Source organism: Lissotriton helveticus, chromosome 6, assembly GCF_964261635.1.
Source record: "Lissotriton helveticus chromosome 6, aLisHel1.1, whole genome shotgun sequence".
Taxonomy (NCBI): domain Eukaryota; kingdom Metazoa; phylum Chordata; class Amphibia; order Caudata; family Salamandridae; genus Lissotriton; species Lissotriton helveticus.
In genome coordinates this window covers 2,033,130,978-2,033,149,110 of record NC_136067.1, presented here as the reverse complement: position 1 = coordinate 2,033,149,110, position 18,133 = coordinate 2,033,130,978, and the positions used below count along the sequence as shown (strand labels likewise).

At 48.4% G+C, this 18,133-nt stretch overlaps 1 protein-coding gene across 2 annotated transcripts in view; it reads right to left on the bottom strand.

Annotated features, from left to right (window-relative positions):
- Positions 1-18,133, bottom strand: part of KIF3C (kinesin family member 3C) — a 292,680-nt gene that overhangs the window by 82,258 nt on the left and 192,289 nt on the right. For both annotated transcript variants that reach the window (XM_078650020.1, XM_078650021.1), the window contains exons 2-3: positions 9,305-9,406; positions 951-1,073 (exon numbers count right to left, since the gene is read on the bottom strand). In XM_078650020.1, coding sequence (XP_078506146.1) covers positions 951-1,073; positions 9,305-9,406 — 225 coding nt within the window. The remainder of the gene's footprint in view (positions 1-950; positions 1,074-9,304; positions 9,407-18,133) is intronic.

Genomic DNA, 18,133 nt, shown 5'->3' with positions numbered 1-18,133 from the left:
TTCCATTCGCAGACTCAACTCTACCTCCATTCACAGACTCAACTCTACCTCAATTCGCAGGCTCAGCCCTACATCCATTCCCAGGCTCAGCCCTACATCCATTCGCAGGCTCAGCCCTACCTCCATTCCCAGGCTCAGCTCTACTTCCATTCGCAGGCTCAACTCTACCTCCATTCACAGACGCAACTCTACCTCCATTCACAGGCTCAGCCCTACCTCCATTCACAGGCTCAGCCCTACCTCCATTCCCAGGCTCAGCTCTACTTCCATTCGCAGACTCAACTCTACCTCCATTCACAGACTCAACTCTACCTCCATTCACAGGCTCAGCTCTACCTCCATTCGCAGGCTCAGCTCTACCTCCATTCGCAGGCTCAGCCCTACCTCCATTCACAGGCTCAGCTCTACCTCCATTCACAGGCTCAACTCTACCACCATTTGCAGGCTCAGCCCTACCTCCAGTCGCAGGCGCAGCCCTACCTCCATTCGCAGGCTCAGCCCTACCTCAATTCGCAGGCTCAGCCCTACCTCCATTCGCAGGCTCAGCCCTGCCTCCATTCGCAAGCTCAGCTCTACCTCCATTCCCAGGCTCAGCCCTACATCCATTTGAAGGCTCACCTCTACCTCCATTCGCAGGCTCAACCCTACCTCCATTCGCAGGCGCAGCCCTACCTCCAGTCGGAGGCTCAGCCCTACTTCCATTCACAGGGTCAGCTCTACCTCCATTTGCAGGCTCAGCTCTACCTCCATTCGCAGGCTCAGTTCTACCTCCATTCACAGGTTCAGCCCTACCTCCATTCGCAGGATCAGCCCTACCTCAATTCCCAGGCTCAGCCCTACCTCCATTCGCAGGCGCAGCCCTACCTCCAGTCGCAGGCGCAGCCCCACCTCCATTTGCAGGCTCAGTTCTACCTCTTTTACCACACCTCGGGCCTCGATTTGCCCCTCACCTTCTTCAGTTTCTTGGTCTTGACCTCCACCTCCTGCTGCAGGGAGCTGTAGGTCCCTCGCCGCTCCAGGGTCTCCTCGTCTCGCAGGAGCATCTGCTGCTGCAGCTCCCGCTCCCGGCGTTTCTGGAGGAGAAAGGACAAGAGATTACGTGACCAGGAGCTCTAGATGGAGGCAGTGTGCACAGAGGGGGTGGAGGATGCACACAAGCCTGTCATCTGGGCGTGTCTAAGTATGGATACCTGGAGGCTACTGATCCGGGCTGAGGAACTACTGGGCCAGTCACTACTGCCTGACGGAGTAGGAATCACGGACCACTGCTCCACATCCAAGGTTACTCAACTCTGCCTCCCTGAGATATCAACATACAAACCCTACCTCCACCTCCCGGAGATATCAACATACAATCCCTACCTCCATCTCCCTGAGATGTCAGCATACAAACCCTGCCTCCGTCTCCAACACATGTCAACATACAAACCCCGCCTGCCTCCCCCTGAGATATCAGCGTAGAAACCCTGCCTCCGTCTCCCTGAGATCTCAGCATGCAAACCCTGCCTCTGTCTCAAAGACATGTCAGCATACAAACTCTGCCTCCGTCTCCCTGAGACATCAAAATAGAAACCCTGCCTCTAACTCCTTGAGATGTCAGCATACAAACCCTGCCTCAATCTCCCTGAGATGTCAGCATACAAACCCTGCCTCTGCCTCCATGAGATGTCAGCATACAAACCCTGCCTCTGCCTCCATGAGATGACAGCATACAAACCCTGCCTCTGCCTCCCTGAGATGTCAGCATACAAACCCTGCCTCCATCTCCCTGAGATGTCAGCATACAAACCCTGCCTCCGTCTCCCTGACATGTCAGCATACACACCCTGCCTCTGCCTCTGCCTCCATGAGATGTCAGCATACAAACTCTGCCTCCGTCTCCCTGAGACATCAAAGTAGAAACCCTGCCTCTAACTCCTTGAGATGTCAGCATACAAACCCTGCCTCAATCTCCCTGAGATGTCAGCATACAAACCCTGCCTCTGCCTCCATGAGATGTCAGCATACAAACCCTGCCTCTGCCTCCATGAGATGTCAGCATACAAACCCTGCCTCTGCCTCCATGAGATGTCAGCATACAAACCCTGCCTCTGCCTCCCTGAGATGTCAGCATACAAACCCTGCCTCCATCTCCCTCAGATGTCAGCATACAAACCCTGCCTCCGTCTCCCTGACATGTCAGCATACAAACCCTGCCTCAATCTCCCTGAGATGTCAGCATACAAACCCTGCCTCTGCCTCCATGAGATGTCAGCATACAAACCCTGCCTCTGCCTCCATGAGATGTCAGCATACAAACCCTGCCTCTGCCTCCCTGAGATGTCAGCATACAAACCCTGCCTCTGCCTCCATAAGATGTCAGCATACAAACCCTGCTTCTGCCTCCATGAGATGTCAGCATACAAACCCTGCCTCCGCCTTCCTGAGATGTCAGCATACAAACCCTGCCTCCCTGAGATGTCAGCATACAAACCCTGCCTCCGCCTCCATGGGATGTCAGCATAAAAATCCTGCCTCCGCCTCCCTGACATGTCAGCATACAAACCCTGCCTCTGCCTCCCTCAGATGTGAGCATACAAACCCTGCCTCCATCTCCCTGAGATGTCAGCATACAAACCCTGCCTCCATCTCCCTGAGATGTCAGCATACAAACCCTGCCTCCGCCTCCCTGACATGTCAGCATACACACCCTGCCTCCGCCTCCCTGAGAACGCAGCATTCAAACACTGCCTCTGCCTCCATGAGATGTCAGCATACAAACCCTGCCTCTGCCTCCATGAGATGTCAGCATACAAACCCTGCCTCCCTAAGATGTCAGCATACAAACCCTGCCTCATAATCCCTGAGCTGTCAGCATACAAACCCTGCCTCCGCCTCCCTGAGATGTCAGCATACAAACCCTGCCTCCATCTCCCTGAGATGTCAGCATACAAACCCTGCCTCCCTAAGATGTCAGCATACAAACCCTGCCTCCCTAAGATGTCAGCATACAAACTCTGCCTTTGCCTCCTTGAGATGTCAGCATAAAAACCAGGCCTCTGTTTCCATGAGATGTCAGTATACAACCCCTGCATCCACCTCCATGAGATGTCAGCATACAAACCCTGCCTCCGCCTCCATGAAATGTCAGCATACAAACCCTGCCTCTGCCTCCATGAGATGTCAGCATCCAAATCTGTCTCCGTCTCCCAGAGATGTGTCAGCATACAAACCCTGCCTCTGCCTCCCTGAGATGTCAGCATACAAACCCTGCCTCCGTCTCCCTGACATGTCAGCATACACACCCTGCCTCCGCCTCCCTGAGAACGCAGCATTCAAACCCTGCCTCTGCCTCCCTGAGATGTCAGCATACAAACCCTGCCTCTGCCTCCATAAGATGTCAGCATACAAACCCTGCCTCCGTCTCCCTGAGATGTCAGCATACAAACCCTGCCTCTGCCTCCATGAGATGTCAGCATACAAACCCTGCCTCTGCCTCCCTGAGATGTCAGCATACAAACCCTGCCTCCGTCTCCATGAGATGTCAGCATACAAACCCTACCTCTGCCTCCATGAGATGTCAGCATACAAACCCTGCCTCATCTCCCTGAGATGTCAGCATACAAACCCTGCCTCCGCCTCCCAGAGATGTCAGCATACAAACTCTGCCTCCATCTCCCTGAGATGACAGCATACAAACCCTGCCTCCGTCTCCCTGAGATGTCAGCATACAAACCCTGCCTCTGCCTCCATGAGATGTCAGCATACAAACCCTGCCTCCGTCTCCATGAGATGTCAGCATACAAACCCTGCCTCTGCCTCCCTGACATGTCAGCATACAAACCCTACCTCTGCCTCCCTGAGATGTCAGCATACAAACCCTGCCTCTGCCTCCATGAGATGTCAGCATACAAACCCTGCCTCTGTCTCCATGAGATGTCAGCATACAAACCCTACCTCCGCCTCCCTGAGATGTCAGCATACAAACCCTGCCTCTGCCTCCATGAGATGTCAGCATACAAACCCTGCCTCCGTCTCCCTGAGATGTCAGCATACACACCCTGCCTCTGCCTCCCTGAGATGTCAGCATACAAACCCTGCCTCTGCCTCCCTGAGATGTCAGCATACACACCCTGCCTCCGCCTCCCTGAGATGTCAGCATACAAACCCTGCCTCCGTCTCCCTGACATGTCAGCATACACACCCTGCCTCCGTCTCCCTGAGATGTCAGCATACAAACCCTGCCTCTGCCTCCATGAGATGTCAGCATACAAACCCTGCCTCTGCCTCCATGAGATGTCAGCATACAAACCCTGCCTCCTTCTCCCTGAGATGTCAGCATACAAACCCTGCCTCCGTCTCCCTGACATGTCAGCATACAAACCCTGCCTCTGCCTCCATGAGATGTCAGCATCCAAATCTGCCTCCGTCTCCCAGAGATGTGTCAGCATACAAACCCTGCCTCTGCCTCCCTGAGATGTCAGCATACAAACCCTGCCTCCGTCTCCCTGACATGTCAGCATACACACCCTGCCTCCGCCTCCCTGAGAACGCAGCATTCAAACCCTGCCTCTGCCTCCCTGAGATGTCAGCATACAAACCCTGCCTCTGCCTCCATGAGATGTCAGCATACAAACCCTGCCTCCGTCTCCCTGAGATGTCAGCATACAAACCCTGCCTCTGCCTCCATGAGATGTCAGCATACAAACCCTGCCTCCGTCTCCCAGAGATGTCAGCATACAAACCCTACCTCTGCCTCCCTGAGATGTCAGCATACAAACACTGCCTCCACCTCCCTGAGATGTCAGCATACAACCCTGCCTCCATCTCCCTGAGATGCCAGCATACAAACCCTGCCTCCGCCTCCATGAGTTGTCAGCATACAAACCCTGCCTCTGCCTCCCTGACAGGTCAGCATACAAACCCTACCTCTGCCTCCCTGAGATGTCAGCATAGAAACCCTGCTTCTGCCTCCATAAGATGTCAGCATACAAACCCTGCCTCTGTCTCCATGAGATGTCAGCATACAAACCCTGCCTCTGCCTGCATGAGATGTCAGCATACAAACCCTGCCTCCGTCTCCATGAGATGTCAGCATACAAACCCTACCTCCGCCTCCCTGAGATGTCAGCATACAAACCCTGCCTCTGCCTCCATGAGATGTCAGCATACAAACCCTGCCTCTGCCTCCATAAGATGTCAGCATACAAACCCTGCCTCTGCCTTCATGAGATGTCAGCATACAAACCCTGCCTCTGCCTCCATGAGATGTCAACATACAAACCCTGCCTCTGCCTTCATGAGATGTCAGCATACAAACCCTGCCTCCGCCTCCCTGAGATGTCAGCATACAAACCCTGCCTCAATCTCCCTGAGATGTCAGCATACAAACCCTGCCTCTGCCTCCCTGAGATGTCAGCATACAAACCCTACCTCCGCCTCCCTGAGATGTCAGCATACAAACCCTGCCTCCGTCTCCCTGAGATGTCAGCATACAAACCCTGCCTCTGCCTCCCTCAGATGTCAGCATACAAACCCTGCCTCTGCCTCCATGAGATGTCAGCATACAAACCCTGCCTCTGCCTCCCTCAGATGTCAGCATACAAACCCTGCCTCTGCCTCCATGAGATGTCAGCATACAAACCCTGCTTCTGCCTCCCTGAAATGTCAGCATACAACCCTGCCTCCATCTCCCTGAGATGTCAGCATACAAACCCTGCCTCCCTGAGATGTCAGCATACAAACCCTGCCTCCCTGAGATGTCAGCATACAACCCTGCCTCCGCCTCCTAGAGATGTGAGCATACAAACCCTGCCTCCGCCTCCTAGAGATGTCCGCATACAAACCCTGCCTCCGCCTCCTGAATAGGTCAGCATACAACCCTGCCTCCGCCTCCTGAATAGGTCAGCATACAACCCTGCCTCCGCCTCCTAGAGATGTCCGCATACAAACCCTGCCTCCGCCTCCTGAATAGGTCAGCATAAAACCCTGCCTCCGCCTCCCTGAGATGTCAGCATTCAAACCCTTCCTCCCTGAGATGTCAGCATACAAACCCTTCCTCCCGGAGATGTCAGCATTCAAACCCTGCCTCTGCCTCCATGAGATGTCAGCATACAAACCCTGCTTCTGCCTCCCTGAGATGTCAGCATACAACCCTGCCTCCGCCTCCTAGAGATGTCAGCATACAAACCCTGCCTCCGCCTCCTAGAGATGTCCGCATACAAACCCTGCCTCCGCCTCCTGAATAGGTCAGCATACAACCCTGCCTCCGCCTCCTAGAGATGTCCGCATACAAACCCTGCCTCCGCCTCCTGAATAGGTCAGCATACAACCCTGCCTCCGCCTCCCTGAGATGTCAGCATTCAAACCCTTCCTCCCTGAGATGTCAGCATACAAACCCTTCCTCCCTGAGATGTCAGCATACAAACCCTGCCTCCCTGAGATGTCAGCACACAAACCCTGCCTCCCTGAGATGTCAGCATACAAACCCTTCCTCCCTGAGATGTCAGCATACAAACCCTTCCTCCCTGAGATGTCAGCATACAAACCCTGCCTCCCTGACATGTCAGCATACAAACCCTTCCTCCCTGAGATGTCAGCATACAAACCCTGCCTCCCTGACATGTCAGCATACAAACCCTGCCTCCCTGAGATGTCAGCATACAAACCCTGCCTCCCCGAGATGTCAGCATAATAATCTTTTTGTTCCTGAATCCATTATAAGCAAAAGTAGATGGCTGTAATGCGGTGATGTAACATATCAGTACCTCATCCTCCCTTATTCCTTTAGTAACAGAGTTTGGTAACGCATCAATCACCATTATATCCCACACACTGGACAGGTCCTCTGCAGACTGAGCTTAGGATCTCACCTCTGGATCAAGGCTTGGGCAGTGCCTGGGAGCAGGTAAACTGCCATGGGAAGAGTCCACTCATCTGCTCCAATAGATACTCAAGGATGCTGGCATGTAAATGTAGTGCCCATTTATTCTATTCGTAGACAGTGACTATGTGACATTTGTGATAGGTGTTCCACCACCACAGACGTATTTCACCCTTCTTAGGGATTCGTCACCTTGGTGTAATTGATGCAATATTTGAAAATAATAAGAAACAATTAAATACATTAAGAAACTTAGAGGATAAGATCTAACTTTCTCAATAATAAGTTTATGGTGCAGTAAATATAGAAGAGTTGGCCCTTAGTTCCTCTTGAAGTGATGTTGCGGAGGGTTCGTGAGTAGACACTTTCAAAACATTTAAGTATGACCAAGGAAAGGATGAGAATGGGCCCCGTCTCAGCTTACAGACAAGCTTATCATCTGTGTTAGATCTTGGGGCACCCACAGCCAGGACACCATCCGACTGCAGACCAAGAAGTGAAAACAAAATGAAACAAGGCAAGCAGGCCTTTTCCATTTATTCCCCCAACTTCTGAAACAACATCCCTGTATCCATCAGGGCTGTTTCAACCCTGCTCCCGTTTAGAAGAGTTGAAGACGCAACTCTTTAAAGAACACTATATCACAATGCATTAACAGCCACAAACACGCTACCACTTCTATCAGTAGTTGACGCTGTCCTTTGTCCCTATACAGAGCTCCACTGGCTTTGGCTAGGTTTGCACTATAGAAATACAGTATAGAGCATACATATACATACAATGGATATATGGTGGCCAGAATGGAACAAAACAGCGGAGAGGTTAGAGAACAAATGTTTACAATATTCACAAAGTAATAAAGCACATGTAACGCGAACATTGCCAGTCCTTTGTATGCAGCCGGCTACACCACCTGAGAACAAGTGGCCTTGGGTATGGAAGGGCCGGTGCAATGCCTGGGGGGAGAGGCGGGGGCTCATGTCTGGTGCATAGATTATGGAAGATGACCACGTGTTAGGTATTTATCAGAGTCAAATATGGAAATGTGTTGAGAAGATATATTTGTTTTGATTTTCTGTACGAGAGGCCTGCCTGCTGTAATATAGATTGATGTTGGTGTGAAACATATAGTGGTTAATTTGTAAAAAAAATAAGTGCCGGGGCTCTTGTCAGAAGGCAGCTTGCACCAGTCCAGTTATCCTGTTAGCGCCGCCTAAAACAAAACCAACTATAGAACCACGAAAGTGTGGCTTAGTGGCCAGAGCTGCCAACTTCAGAGCTGAGGAACAAGGTTTGAGTCTTGGCGTCAGCTCAATAGCCTGTGGTTCTGGGAAAATCACTTAATCTCCCCGTAAATGAATGTGTCCTTAACTAGTGCCCAAGAAAAGCGCAGGCGTTGGTGATTAAATGCAGTGCTGAGCATCGGAAACCACCGGCTCAAATTAAGCACGGGAAACATACGTCTAAAGACATGAGCGATACGTGGTGGAAAATAGGATTTAGTATTGAAGGTGCCAGTTGAATCATTTTGATAAAAATAAGGTTCCAAAGAAGTGTAAAAGGAGGATTAGTCAGGACACAAAAATGGCAAAGCGTGGAGAGAAAAATTGGAAAGTTGAACTTCAAGAGAGCATGTCTGCATATAAATCATCCAATAAAAGTGCATCAAGGGTACAGGAGATGGAAGAAGGGATGCGTTGGCGTACGTGAGGCTGGAGAGTGGAGAGGAGGAAGGAAACGTTCACAAGAGCAGGTGCTATCGTAGTTCCTGTGTAGGTGGGTGACATGGTGAAAATCACATTTCCAAGTGGTCAGAAAGGTTGGTTGAAGTTTTCTCCATCCTTGAGGGAGATTAAATGCTGTATTAATGTGGATAACAAAGGATATGAAATCTGAAGAGAAGAAATTGAAGAAGGGAAAGAAGAAGAAATGAAATGTAAAAACGCAGCAAAAAGTAAAACACAACACAAAAATTAAAAGGACTATGGGGGTCAATGTGTATGTTGACTGCAAGGTGTGCAGGCATGAATGTGGTTTGTCATAGAGAGGTTGTGGATTTTAACACAGAATGGATGTGTATAAATGCTCTGTAGCCTTATGTGTAACTGGAGAACACTTATGAACTTATTTGTGCCAGTGCTTGTTGTCTGAGCATTGTGGATCTGCACAAAAAGGTGATTATTTTGCCAGTAAAGTGAGTGTTGTGGCAATGTGGGTGGCACCTTCCTTAGAGCCTAGAGTCTTGGAATAAGGATAAACACATCAGGGACACTTGGAAAAGTCAGTCTAGTGATCAATGAGAGCTGGTGGCATGTAGCTCCTAGAAACAGTATGATGGATGGGTTGAGCAATACCCAGATTCCGACTTCCTCTTCACTGGCCTCTTCATCTATAACAATCCTCCAGCATCAGCTGTCTGGAAGGGAACTGAAGCTAGCATACCTGTTCGGCGATCTCCTGCCGCCGCAGCTCCAGCATCTTCTGCTGCTCATTGGTGTGGTCCATGATATTCTTCCCACCAATCAATAACTTGCTTTCCATCGCCTGCAGAAGATAAAAAAGAAGCTTGGTTATGAGAGGTCTATCATCAATAAACACATGTCGACTGTCAGCCATTTAAACATGCACAAACATTGAGTATTGTTTACACCTGACCTTTAACTACCTACAGTGTCAACATGTTTCTGCCTAGTGGCTCAACTGAGTCCATGTAGTCGGTTGAGCCGCAAGGCAGAAACATGTTGATACTGTAGTGGGGTTGGGGGACTTGTTCCCCAACATCCCACGCTTAATTTTTTTTATACCAAGTGGTTCCCTACGGAATAAAAACCACATCGGATTTTAACTTATTACATGGATCCTAGGTCAGAATAGGTGCCTCCCTGAGTTCAGGGTGTTGACCCGCTCTCCATCAACCTGACGTTTTTGGGAGTTCAGTGATATCCTATGCTGAAGCATGACACCAGGTAGGTGTGTGAGGATATCCTGTCAAACCTTTTGTGTGTGTCAGGAACAGACTGGTAATGATGAGATAATATGTTCTAATATAATTTATCTCACTCAGGAGGCTTTTTGTATATTGGCAGACAGTTCACCTGTGATTCTCTAATCCTCTGGTTCCACACCGTGGAGATTGTTCACGGTTTTTGTGGTTTGATGAGAAACTTGCATACACATCAAAAATATGTGCAAAAAAGAAGAACTGAACTCGGCTGCACCTTGTGCTATGAACAACCCTAATGCATGCAATGTAAATATTTGTAGGTAAACATAAGTGGGCGTGGCAGGCTGACGGCAAAAATGGCTGCGTAAGAAGAGCTCTACTACACTAACACCTCCAGGGAACAGAGGCATTTCTTGCAGAACTTTTTATCAACCTCGCCTTATCACCTTGTGCTTGTGGCGCTGGCACCACACGATGAGCCCACTCTTGGTACAAGGATGGTCCCTACAAAGCCTGTCTTGACATCCCCATCTTTGCACCAGTGTGGCTGCAGGTGCTGTGGAAAATGTGTACATGGATTATCCTGAGAGCAAGGGATCGTGAGGCGCAGTGAGAGGGGTGCTGAGGAGTGACAGGATCGCCTGTCAATGCTCAGGAGGCGTGAGGTTGGTTCTTTGGGGAAACCTGAAAACCACGTGGAGCAGATGATCCCCTTGAACAGTAGGTCCATTGTATCTGAAAGCGAGGGCCCGGGGGATCTGAAGATGAAGGACACATGGGGTGAGAGGGATAGAAGAATGGAGCCCTAGACACCTTTGACTCAAAGAAAACCCAGGGAAAGAAGCAGCGCACTCAGGGCTTTTTTGGTGGTGGGTGATCGTAGGACCTGGGTTGCCACTCGAAACAAACAACCAAGCAGCTCAGCAGTGTTCTTGAGGACTTGTGAGAACCAGTGTGGTGAGTTGCGCGGTCGACTGTCGGCATCTGTCGCATCTATGTAGTATATATATATATATATATATACATCCCTGACTATTGAGGCACTCTATGTTTTGGTTTACCTGCATGGAGAGAGCACAGTGACCCCTCTTCCCAATTATTTTTCCACGTTTGCTACAATATGAGGCATGGGCGAGACACCACGACACCCCATCTCCCATCACCCATTGCTACATTTCCCCATCCTGATGATCCGTTCCCTCCTGTTGACTTCTTTTTCACTACCAGGCTCCACTTTCATTTTGTTTTTTTAACTTCTCGCCCTTACTGGTTGACTGCATTTCACTCCCTGCCCTGCATTTCGCACATATGATGAATGTGTCCCATTTACAACTCAGAAACAGATGTCACAATGAACTCTGCTATGTATCACAGTGTGAGATCTACAACGCGAGCCATTGAAAACAAGATGCCGTCCATAGGGGCGCGCAAACACTGGGACTGATTCACAAAGGGCCTCTGCACTCGTAGCGAAGGCCCCCCAGTCGTGGGAGAGTATCCGCACTCGTGGCAGAGGGCTTGCAGTCGTTGGGTTGTCTTTGCACAAGTGGTAGAAGTCCGCAGTCGTGGGAGTGCCTCCACACATGTGGCAGAGGACCTGACTTCGTGGGCGAGTATCTGCACTTGTGGCAGATGCCCTGCAGTTGTGGGGGAGTATCTGCACTCGTGGCGGAGGACCTGCAGTTGCGGGGGAGTATTTGCCCTCGTGGCAGACGCCCTGCAGTCGTGGGCGAGTATCAGCACTCGTGGCAGACGCCCTGCAGTTGTGGGGGAGTATCTGCACTTGTGGCGGAGGCCCTGCAGTTGTGGGGAAGTATCTGCACTTGTGGCGGAGTCCCTGCAGTTGTGGGGGAGTATCTGCACTCGTGGCAGATGCCCTGCAGTTGTGGGGAAGTATCTGCACTTGTGGCGGAGGCCCTGCAGTTGTGGGGGAGTATCTGCACTCGTGGCGGAGGCCCTGCAGTTGTGGGGGAGGCCCTGCAGTTGTGGGGGAGTATCTGCACTCGTGGCAGATGCCCTGCAGTTGTGGGGAAGTATCTGCACTTGTGGCGGAGGCCCTGCAGTTGTGGGGGAGTATCTGCACTCGTGGCGGAGGCCCTGCAGTTGTGGGGGAGTATCTGCACTCGTGGCGGAGGCCCTGCAGTTGTGGGGGAGTATCTGCACTCGTGGCGGAGGCCCTGCAGTTGTGGGGGAGTCTCTGCACAGGTGCCAGAGGCCCCACAGTCATGGGGGGGGCTCTCCGCAGCTCATGGTGGAATCTTCACAATGAGAATTCCGTGCGGCTACATTAAGTATGAATAGGCTGTAGTGGCGTAGCGTGGGGGGAGGGGCACAGAGGGGGTTGTCCCATGTGAAAAATTCTAGGAGCATTCTTGGGGCGCAAGGGCATTCTTAGGGGCGCAACATTTTAAAAGAAAAGTGGAAGGATGTTTGACTTGCCCCGCGCGCTGGCAACCCGCGCCACGCCGCTACCTGGCTGCCTGATGTGCATCTTTGCGTGTATCACGTGCCGACCTACATGTGGACTTTGTTGTAAACATTTACTGTTGTAAAGCGTTCTGACTCAGATGCTCTGTATAGACTTGATATCTTTGATGTGAACATTTACTGTTGCAAAGTACTCGGATACCTTCGGGTCTAGCTAGCACTATAGAAGACTCTCAAATAAATAAATACTTCTGGGTGTCCCCTTACAGCAGAATCCCTTTCTAATAGCAGATTCTGATAGGCTGGCAGCTGTTTGGGCCGCTTCAGGCCAAAAGGAAATAAGAGCTAGAGCCCCTACCACTCAGGAAAATCACCAGACCATGTGCCGCAAACATTCTGTTGTATTTACTCCCCACACGTACACGTATACACACACACACACACACACACACACACACACACCTTGAACACTCGTTCCACACACGCACAACAAACTCCAAGACCCTCATATGCACATCACTCCCTAGCACATATGTTCTGTCTACAGTACACACAATTTAACCCTTGCTTACAAATACACAAACGTTTAATTTATAGTAAGAACATAAAATTGTTCTAACGAATTTAATATGAACTTGCTCTATGTATGGTAAAGTTACTATTTTTTAGATCTAGGGGAGCCCCGACAATTTAATGATGTTTTATTTCTTAAGGTATGCTAAATACTTTTTAACGTAATGAATTTGTATGAACCTGTAACACATGAAATGTTATAGTAATTATATGTTTTATGTGCTTTTATGATTGTCTGTCAACCATCGAATAAAGCTCACTTTGACTCACACTGAAGCCGGGGCGGCTTTAGGGCGGTGCAACCGGTGCAACCGGTGCAGCCGCACCTGACGTTGTCTTTGGTTGGGGGGGGTCCCTTGTTTAAAAATAACTATTGGTTTACAAGCAGGTGAATTTCCTTGTGCGTCAAGATGTTTTAAGGCAACAATAAAAATTTCAAGATCCCTCTGGTGATTGATGTTCCTGCTGGTGGGAGATCGGAGTTTTGCCTGAGGGCAGATTTGACTCCGGCCTTCTCTGCACTCGTGAGGAGCTTTAGGAAGGCGAGGGTAATTAAAGCCTGTAGTCCTCCAGTAAAAATACTAGACCGCCTAAAGCATATTTGTTGCAAGTTTGCAAGTCCACGGAGGGCCTAGGACGAGGCCCACCAGATGGCTCTGTGGCAGCAGAGACTCAATGCCCCAGGCCTTGGCCTGCATTCAACAGCCTATTGTGTTTTACAACGTGTGCCCTGCACAGCTACTGAAACTGCACTGAACTACCGTATGACATGGGTAGTAAGAGTAAACCCACAGGGGCAGGTTTGTTGTGTCCTAAGAAGGTAGACACCATGAGCCAGGATGTATATTTAATTCTTCTTTATTATCTCTCAGTCCAAGTTACATCAGTCTTGACTCCAGCCAGCCTAGTGTGGTACCAGCCCCACCAGGAACAGCCTGCCTAGCTGCTCAGCTCATCTCTAACTGCCACATTCATCCAATCAAAGACCCAGGCATTCCACGCATCACAGGCACTCCAACATTCGATGACCATCTCACACTCTGCCAGAGCAGCTAGAGGCAGCAGGGCTGGAATACAAGTTATACAAATAAGTAGGGTATAACAAGGTTGTTGTTGGTGACTCGGTGCAGTCAGAGACCGAGTGTTCCTTGTACCGACTCCCTGTGCAGATCCGTTGTTTTTGGCACGGGCGTCGCCATTGCAGCTTGATGTTGTATTAACGCACAGCATCCCCGCCAGGCCTTGGGCGGCCTCGTTCTCTGCGGCTTCCGTTATTAATAATTCCAAGGCTGTATTCAGCTACAGGGGCCTCGCGCCTCTGCTAATGCTCTATTGATCACGGCCGCCATCTTGCCCCGGGCACTCACCTCATGAATAATTCCACCCCCGGCCCGGGGTCGTAGCCCGGGACGGACGGACAGACGGACGCCGTGGGATACCTGCTGGGTGCCTTTATTTATAGTGTGCAGAGAAGTCTGTGCCTCTCGATTAAATGATGAATTGTAATGAAGCAATCTGAATGGTTTTGTGGCTCACTGTGGGGTCAGGGACACGAGGGACATTCCTGGAAAAGGAACAGTTTACGAAGAATGACCGTCAAAGTGTTGCTTTTCTCTAACTTCACTAAATCAGGAGATTTTCCAAACTCTTGAAAGTTTGGTATAAAAGGCAGTGGCGTAGGAAGGATGGGGTCATGCCAAGCCCCCAAAGAAGGACCCCCTGCCGCCGTTCCAGTGGTTAGAGACGGCCATATGGAGGACACCCCTCAAACTCCTGGGCCTCGGTGCCACTGCACCTGCCCCACCTTTGATGGCTTTGAGGACACTGACGTGCAGATACATACCTATTAAGTCAGATGTTAAAGTTAGATTAAAAAGATGGCTCCCAGGTGTGAGACCCGTGTATACTGTGTTCACACGCAAAGAAATTCACACTTTCTTTATCAGGCAGTATTTTCAACCAGAAAGTGCAGTCCTAGTTGAATAAAACAGCCCGACAACCATGCTGGGATGACTTTATTAATTAAAAGAACACAATATTAACAAGGGTAAACCCAAAATCCACCAAGAAAAAAAATAGGTAGCCAGTATAAAGAAGAAAAGAAAAAAAACTTTGAGTGCCATTGTGCTCAAAGATGTTTGCTCAATGTTTAATACATTGGATGGATAGACATGTGACCAAATACCCCTTGGTACTCTCCATAGGGACACGTTTTACTCTTGTAAATGCCTTTTATGCTACCAACAGCCCTGTCTCTAGTCCATTACTAGGCGATAACAGCCTCCCCTTTCCTCTTAAAGCAATCCTTTTCAGCTAACTAAATCACTGTCCTGATGATGGCTCTTTTATTCTTCTGGGTCGAAACACTGTTGACACTCTGGCAAGTGTAACATCAATTGAAATTATATTTATCTGTGTGTACTAAAGACATCAACTTGGTTATACAATTTAAGATATGCCTATGGCCACATATTAACCTCTTGTTATTTTTTTTATAGAGTTCCATCAATACGATTGGTTGAAACACTGAGCATATTCTCATTTTCACTTTCCTTTACTTCATCATTTTCAGTATAGACCGCTAAAATAAATATATGAATTGTTGTTAGACAGTTTCTAGGCTGTTGACATAATGAATGAATGTGTAGCATCGATTACTGACACAATGGGGTATTTTACATTAAGTGCGTTTCTATTCATTGCAAGGGCACCAGTGGTTTTCCTTATTTTATTTATCCACAGGGCACCGTTGTGAATCCCAGCAATGACATCTTTCATAGTCGATAACCAGGGCTCCTTGTAGAGTGTACTAAAAACCCCTGTTTATCAAGCTACTTTGATGGACATGAAGCGGGCATTTAAAAAAAGTTATTACAGCATTTTGTGGTAGATCATTGTCATTTATAAGACAGCACAATTTTCATTGGATCGGCCACTAAATGTGCACACAGAATCAGATTTACTGATAAAACTATACAGCGCACAAACAATAATGTGTGGAAATCGTGTTTCAGTAAATATATACCATTTGTGCTTCACCAAGATAAGTGTCTTGAATTATTTTGGGCTTAATCTCTGTTTCCATCAGACTAAAAATACAATTTTTATTTCCTAACTGCTGAATGTGTACAGTTCATTGACAGGTATTTAAACATAGGCTTTACAATTTTTATTCGCCATGCATATCGTAATTTCACTCAGCAGCCAGAAGGGCCTCCCAATGCTTTTTAAAGAAACTTACTTGTAACGAAGCAAGATTTTAGTCCCAATATTGATATATTATTCCATCATATTGGAGTTAATTTAACAGTTTATTTATGTATATGCTTGTATGTACTCCACTTTTATGATTATATCTGTTTAATCAAATAAAATATAAATTTTCATTGACCGGTATTTAAATGTTGTGTGATCCCAAAAAAAGCATATTCACACTCCCTGTACCCCAGCATAATTGTCACATAATTCACTTTACTTTTTTTTCTCTGACTGCAAAGTGAGAGGAGTTTGTAATCACCAGACCCCATGTTAAGAAACATACACAGCAATTTCTCAGAAGACATAGTCTGACATTTGACCTTTGTGTATGCAGCGAATGTGACAAGATAAATACAGAATTTAAAGGTATCTTTATTTATTGCTTGGACTTTCGCAACTTACCAAAAAGAAATATTGGTTGGGTTGCGACCCACAGTTTGAGGAACACTGCTGTAGACTGTAGAGGAAAGTCTTAGCTGTGAGCAGCTAACAATTAGTAACAATTACAGACTGAAAATTGTAACTTTGATCGGCATTCGGCTTCCGTTGCTGGTGTCGCACACAGCGGTAGATGTTGTGGAGACGCCGCGTTGTCCTTTTCACGCATGCTTACCCTGGGCTGTAAGGGCGCAGGAGTGGAGGCGGCCAGCCATCTCACAATATTGATGTCTGCCCTGGGACTGAATACTCAACCGTGAATCTAGTGCTGTTCATGTACTTAACGCCGTGTGAATCGATGGTAGCATGTACTGATCGATACACCAGATCATGAACAGAAAAGCCTTTTCAGTTCCCTCAACAGCCAGGCGTCGCTCTGCTCCGCGGCACATTGACGAGGAAGAATTGTGCCACACGAGGCTAACATTTTCTGCCTCAATAATATGTCTCCCTCTACTGGCTGAGAGTGGGATGACATCCTCATGGAAGTCTTAGTGAACTCAGTACCGAGCTCTGCCAGGAGGTGTCTCCTAAGGTCTGTGGCTACTCTTCAGGATATTCAGTTAACCTCATCACTGCGGCGCGAATTCCGCCGCAGTGCTGAACATTCCAATTGCGGGCGTGGTCATGACGGCTCCCGGCCGTCATCAGCACACGCCCACCGTGACTCATGACGGCCGGGAGCCGTCATGAGCATGGAAGAGGTTAAACAGCATCTTGGACTGCCATTTACTGATGTCCGGGCCACTGGAATTATGCAGCAGTGTTGAGTAAATTATGTGTCAGGTAAAGGCACATTATGCAGCACAATGTAGCACATTTTGTGATAGTATTACTTCATTATTTTGCCATTTTCATATAATGTAACAGTGTCTTAGGAAAAAAAGCTTTCACCTTATTAGTACCAGTTTAACATCCAAATACAGCAATAAGCAACTGAGCGATGACCAATCAACCTTTGAGAAGGGCATTCAGCTGTGCAGAAACATTTATCACCATGTTTATAGTATATTTTAATCTGTTTGAGCTGGGAATGTTGTTTTTGTTAAAATCTGAAGATTATGCAGCAAATATGGTAAATTTATATTTCTGCAGAGAATGCGGCGGCCACAGAATAGCAGAATCATAGCCATTGAGCAAGTAACATTGTGTTTTGACAGGATGACGTCACAGGACATAACATCATTCTACTTTGTCTTAAAATGCGTTTGCTTAAAAATGGCATCAAGCTCAAACAACCAGCAATTAAAAGTAGCAAAAACTAAGCACCAATGTACTCTGCATCAATCAGTCTCAGATTGGTTAATTGAAAGCGTTACAAGAAGCAACATCTGTCCCTAGCTACCTCTCAGCCACGCGCAGACCTACAACCATGAGTGTGATCATTTCAAAGCCTCCTCTAGCCTCAGACCAAGGATATTTAGGGTCAGTCCTCAAAAGCACCAAGGAGAGCATCAGGCCAAGACTGAGTGCACTAGATATCTAGCAGGGTGAAGGCGCCTGGTGAAAAGCTGGCTGCTTTGTGTGGTAATGTAATGTCTTTCTTCTTTCTTCATTATTGTTCCTTTGATGTCATAGAACTTTAAGATGTAATGTAGAATGTTTGCTATGTAATGTGGATTGTGTTGTTG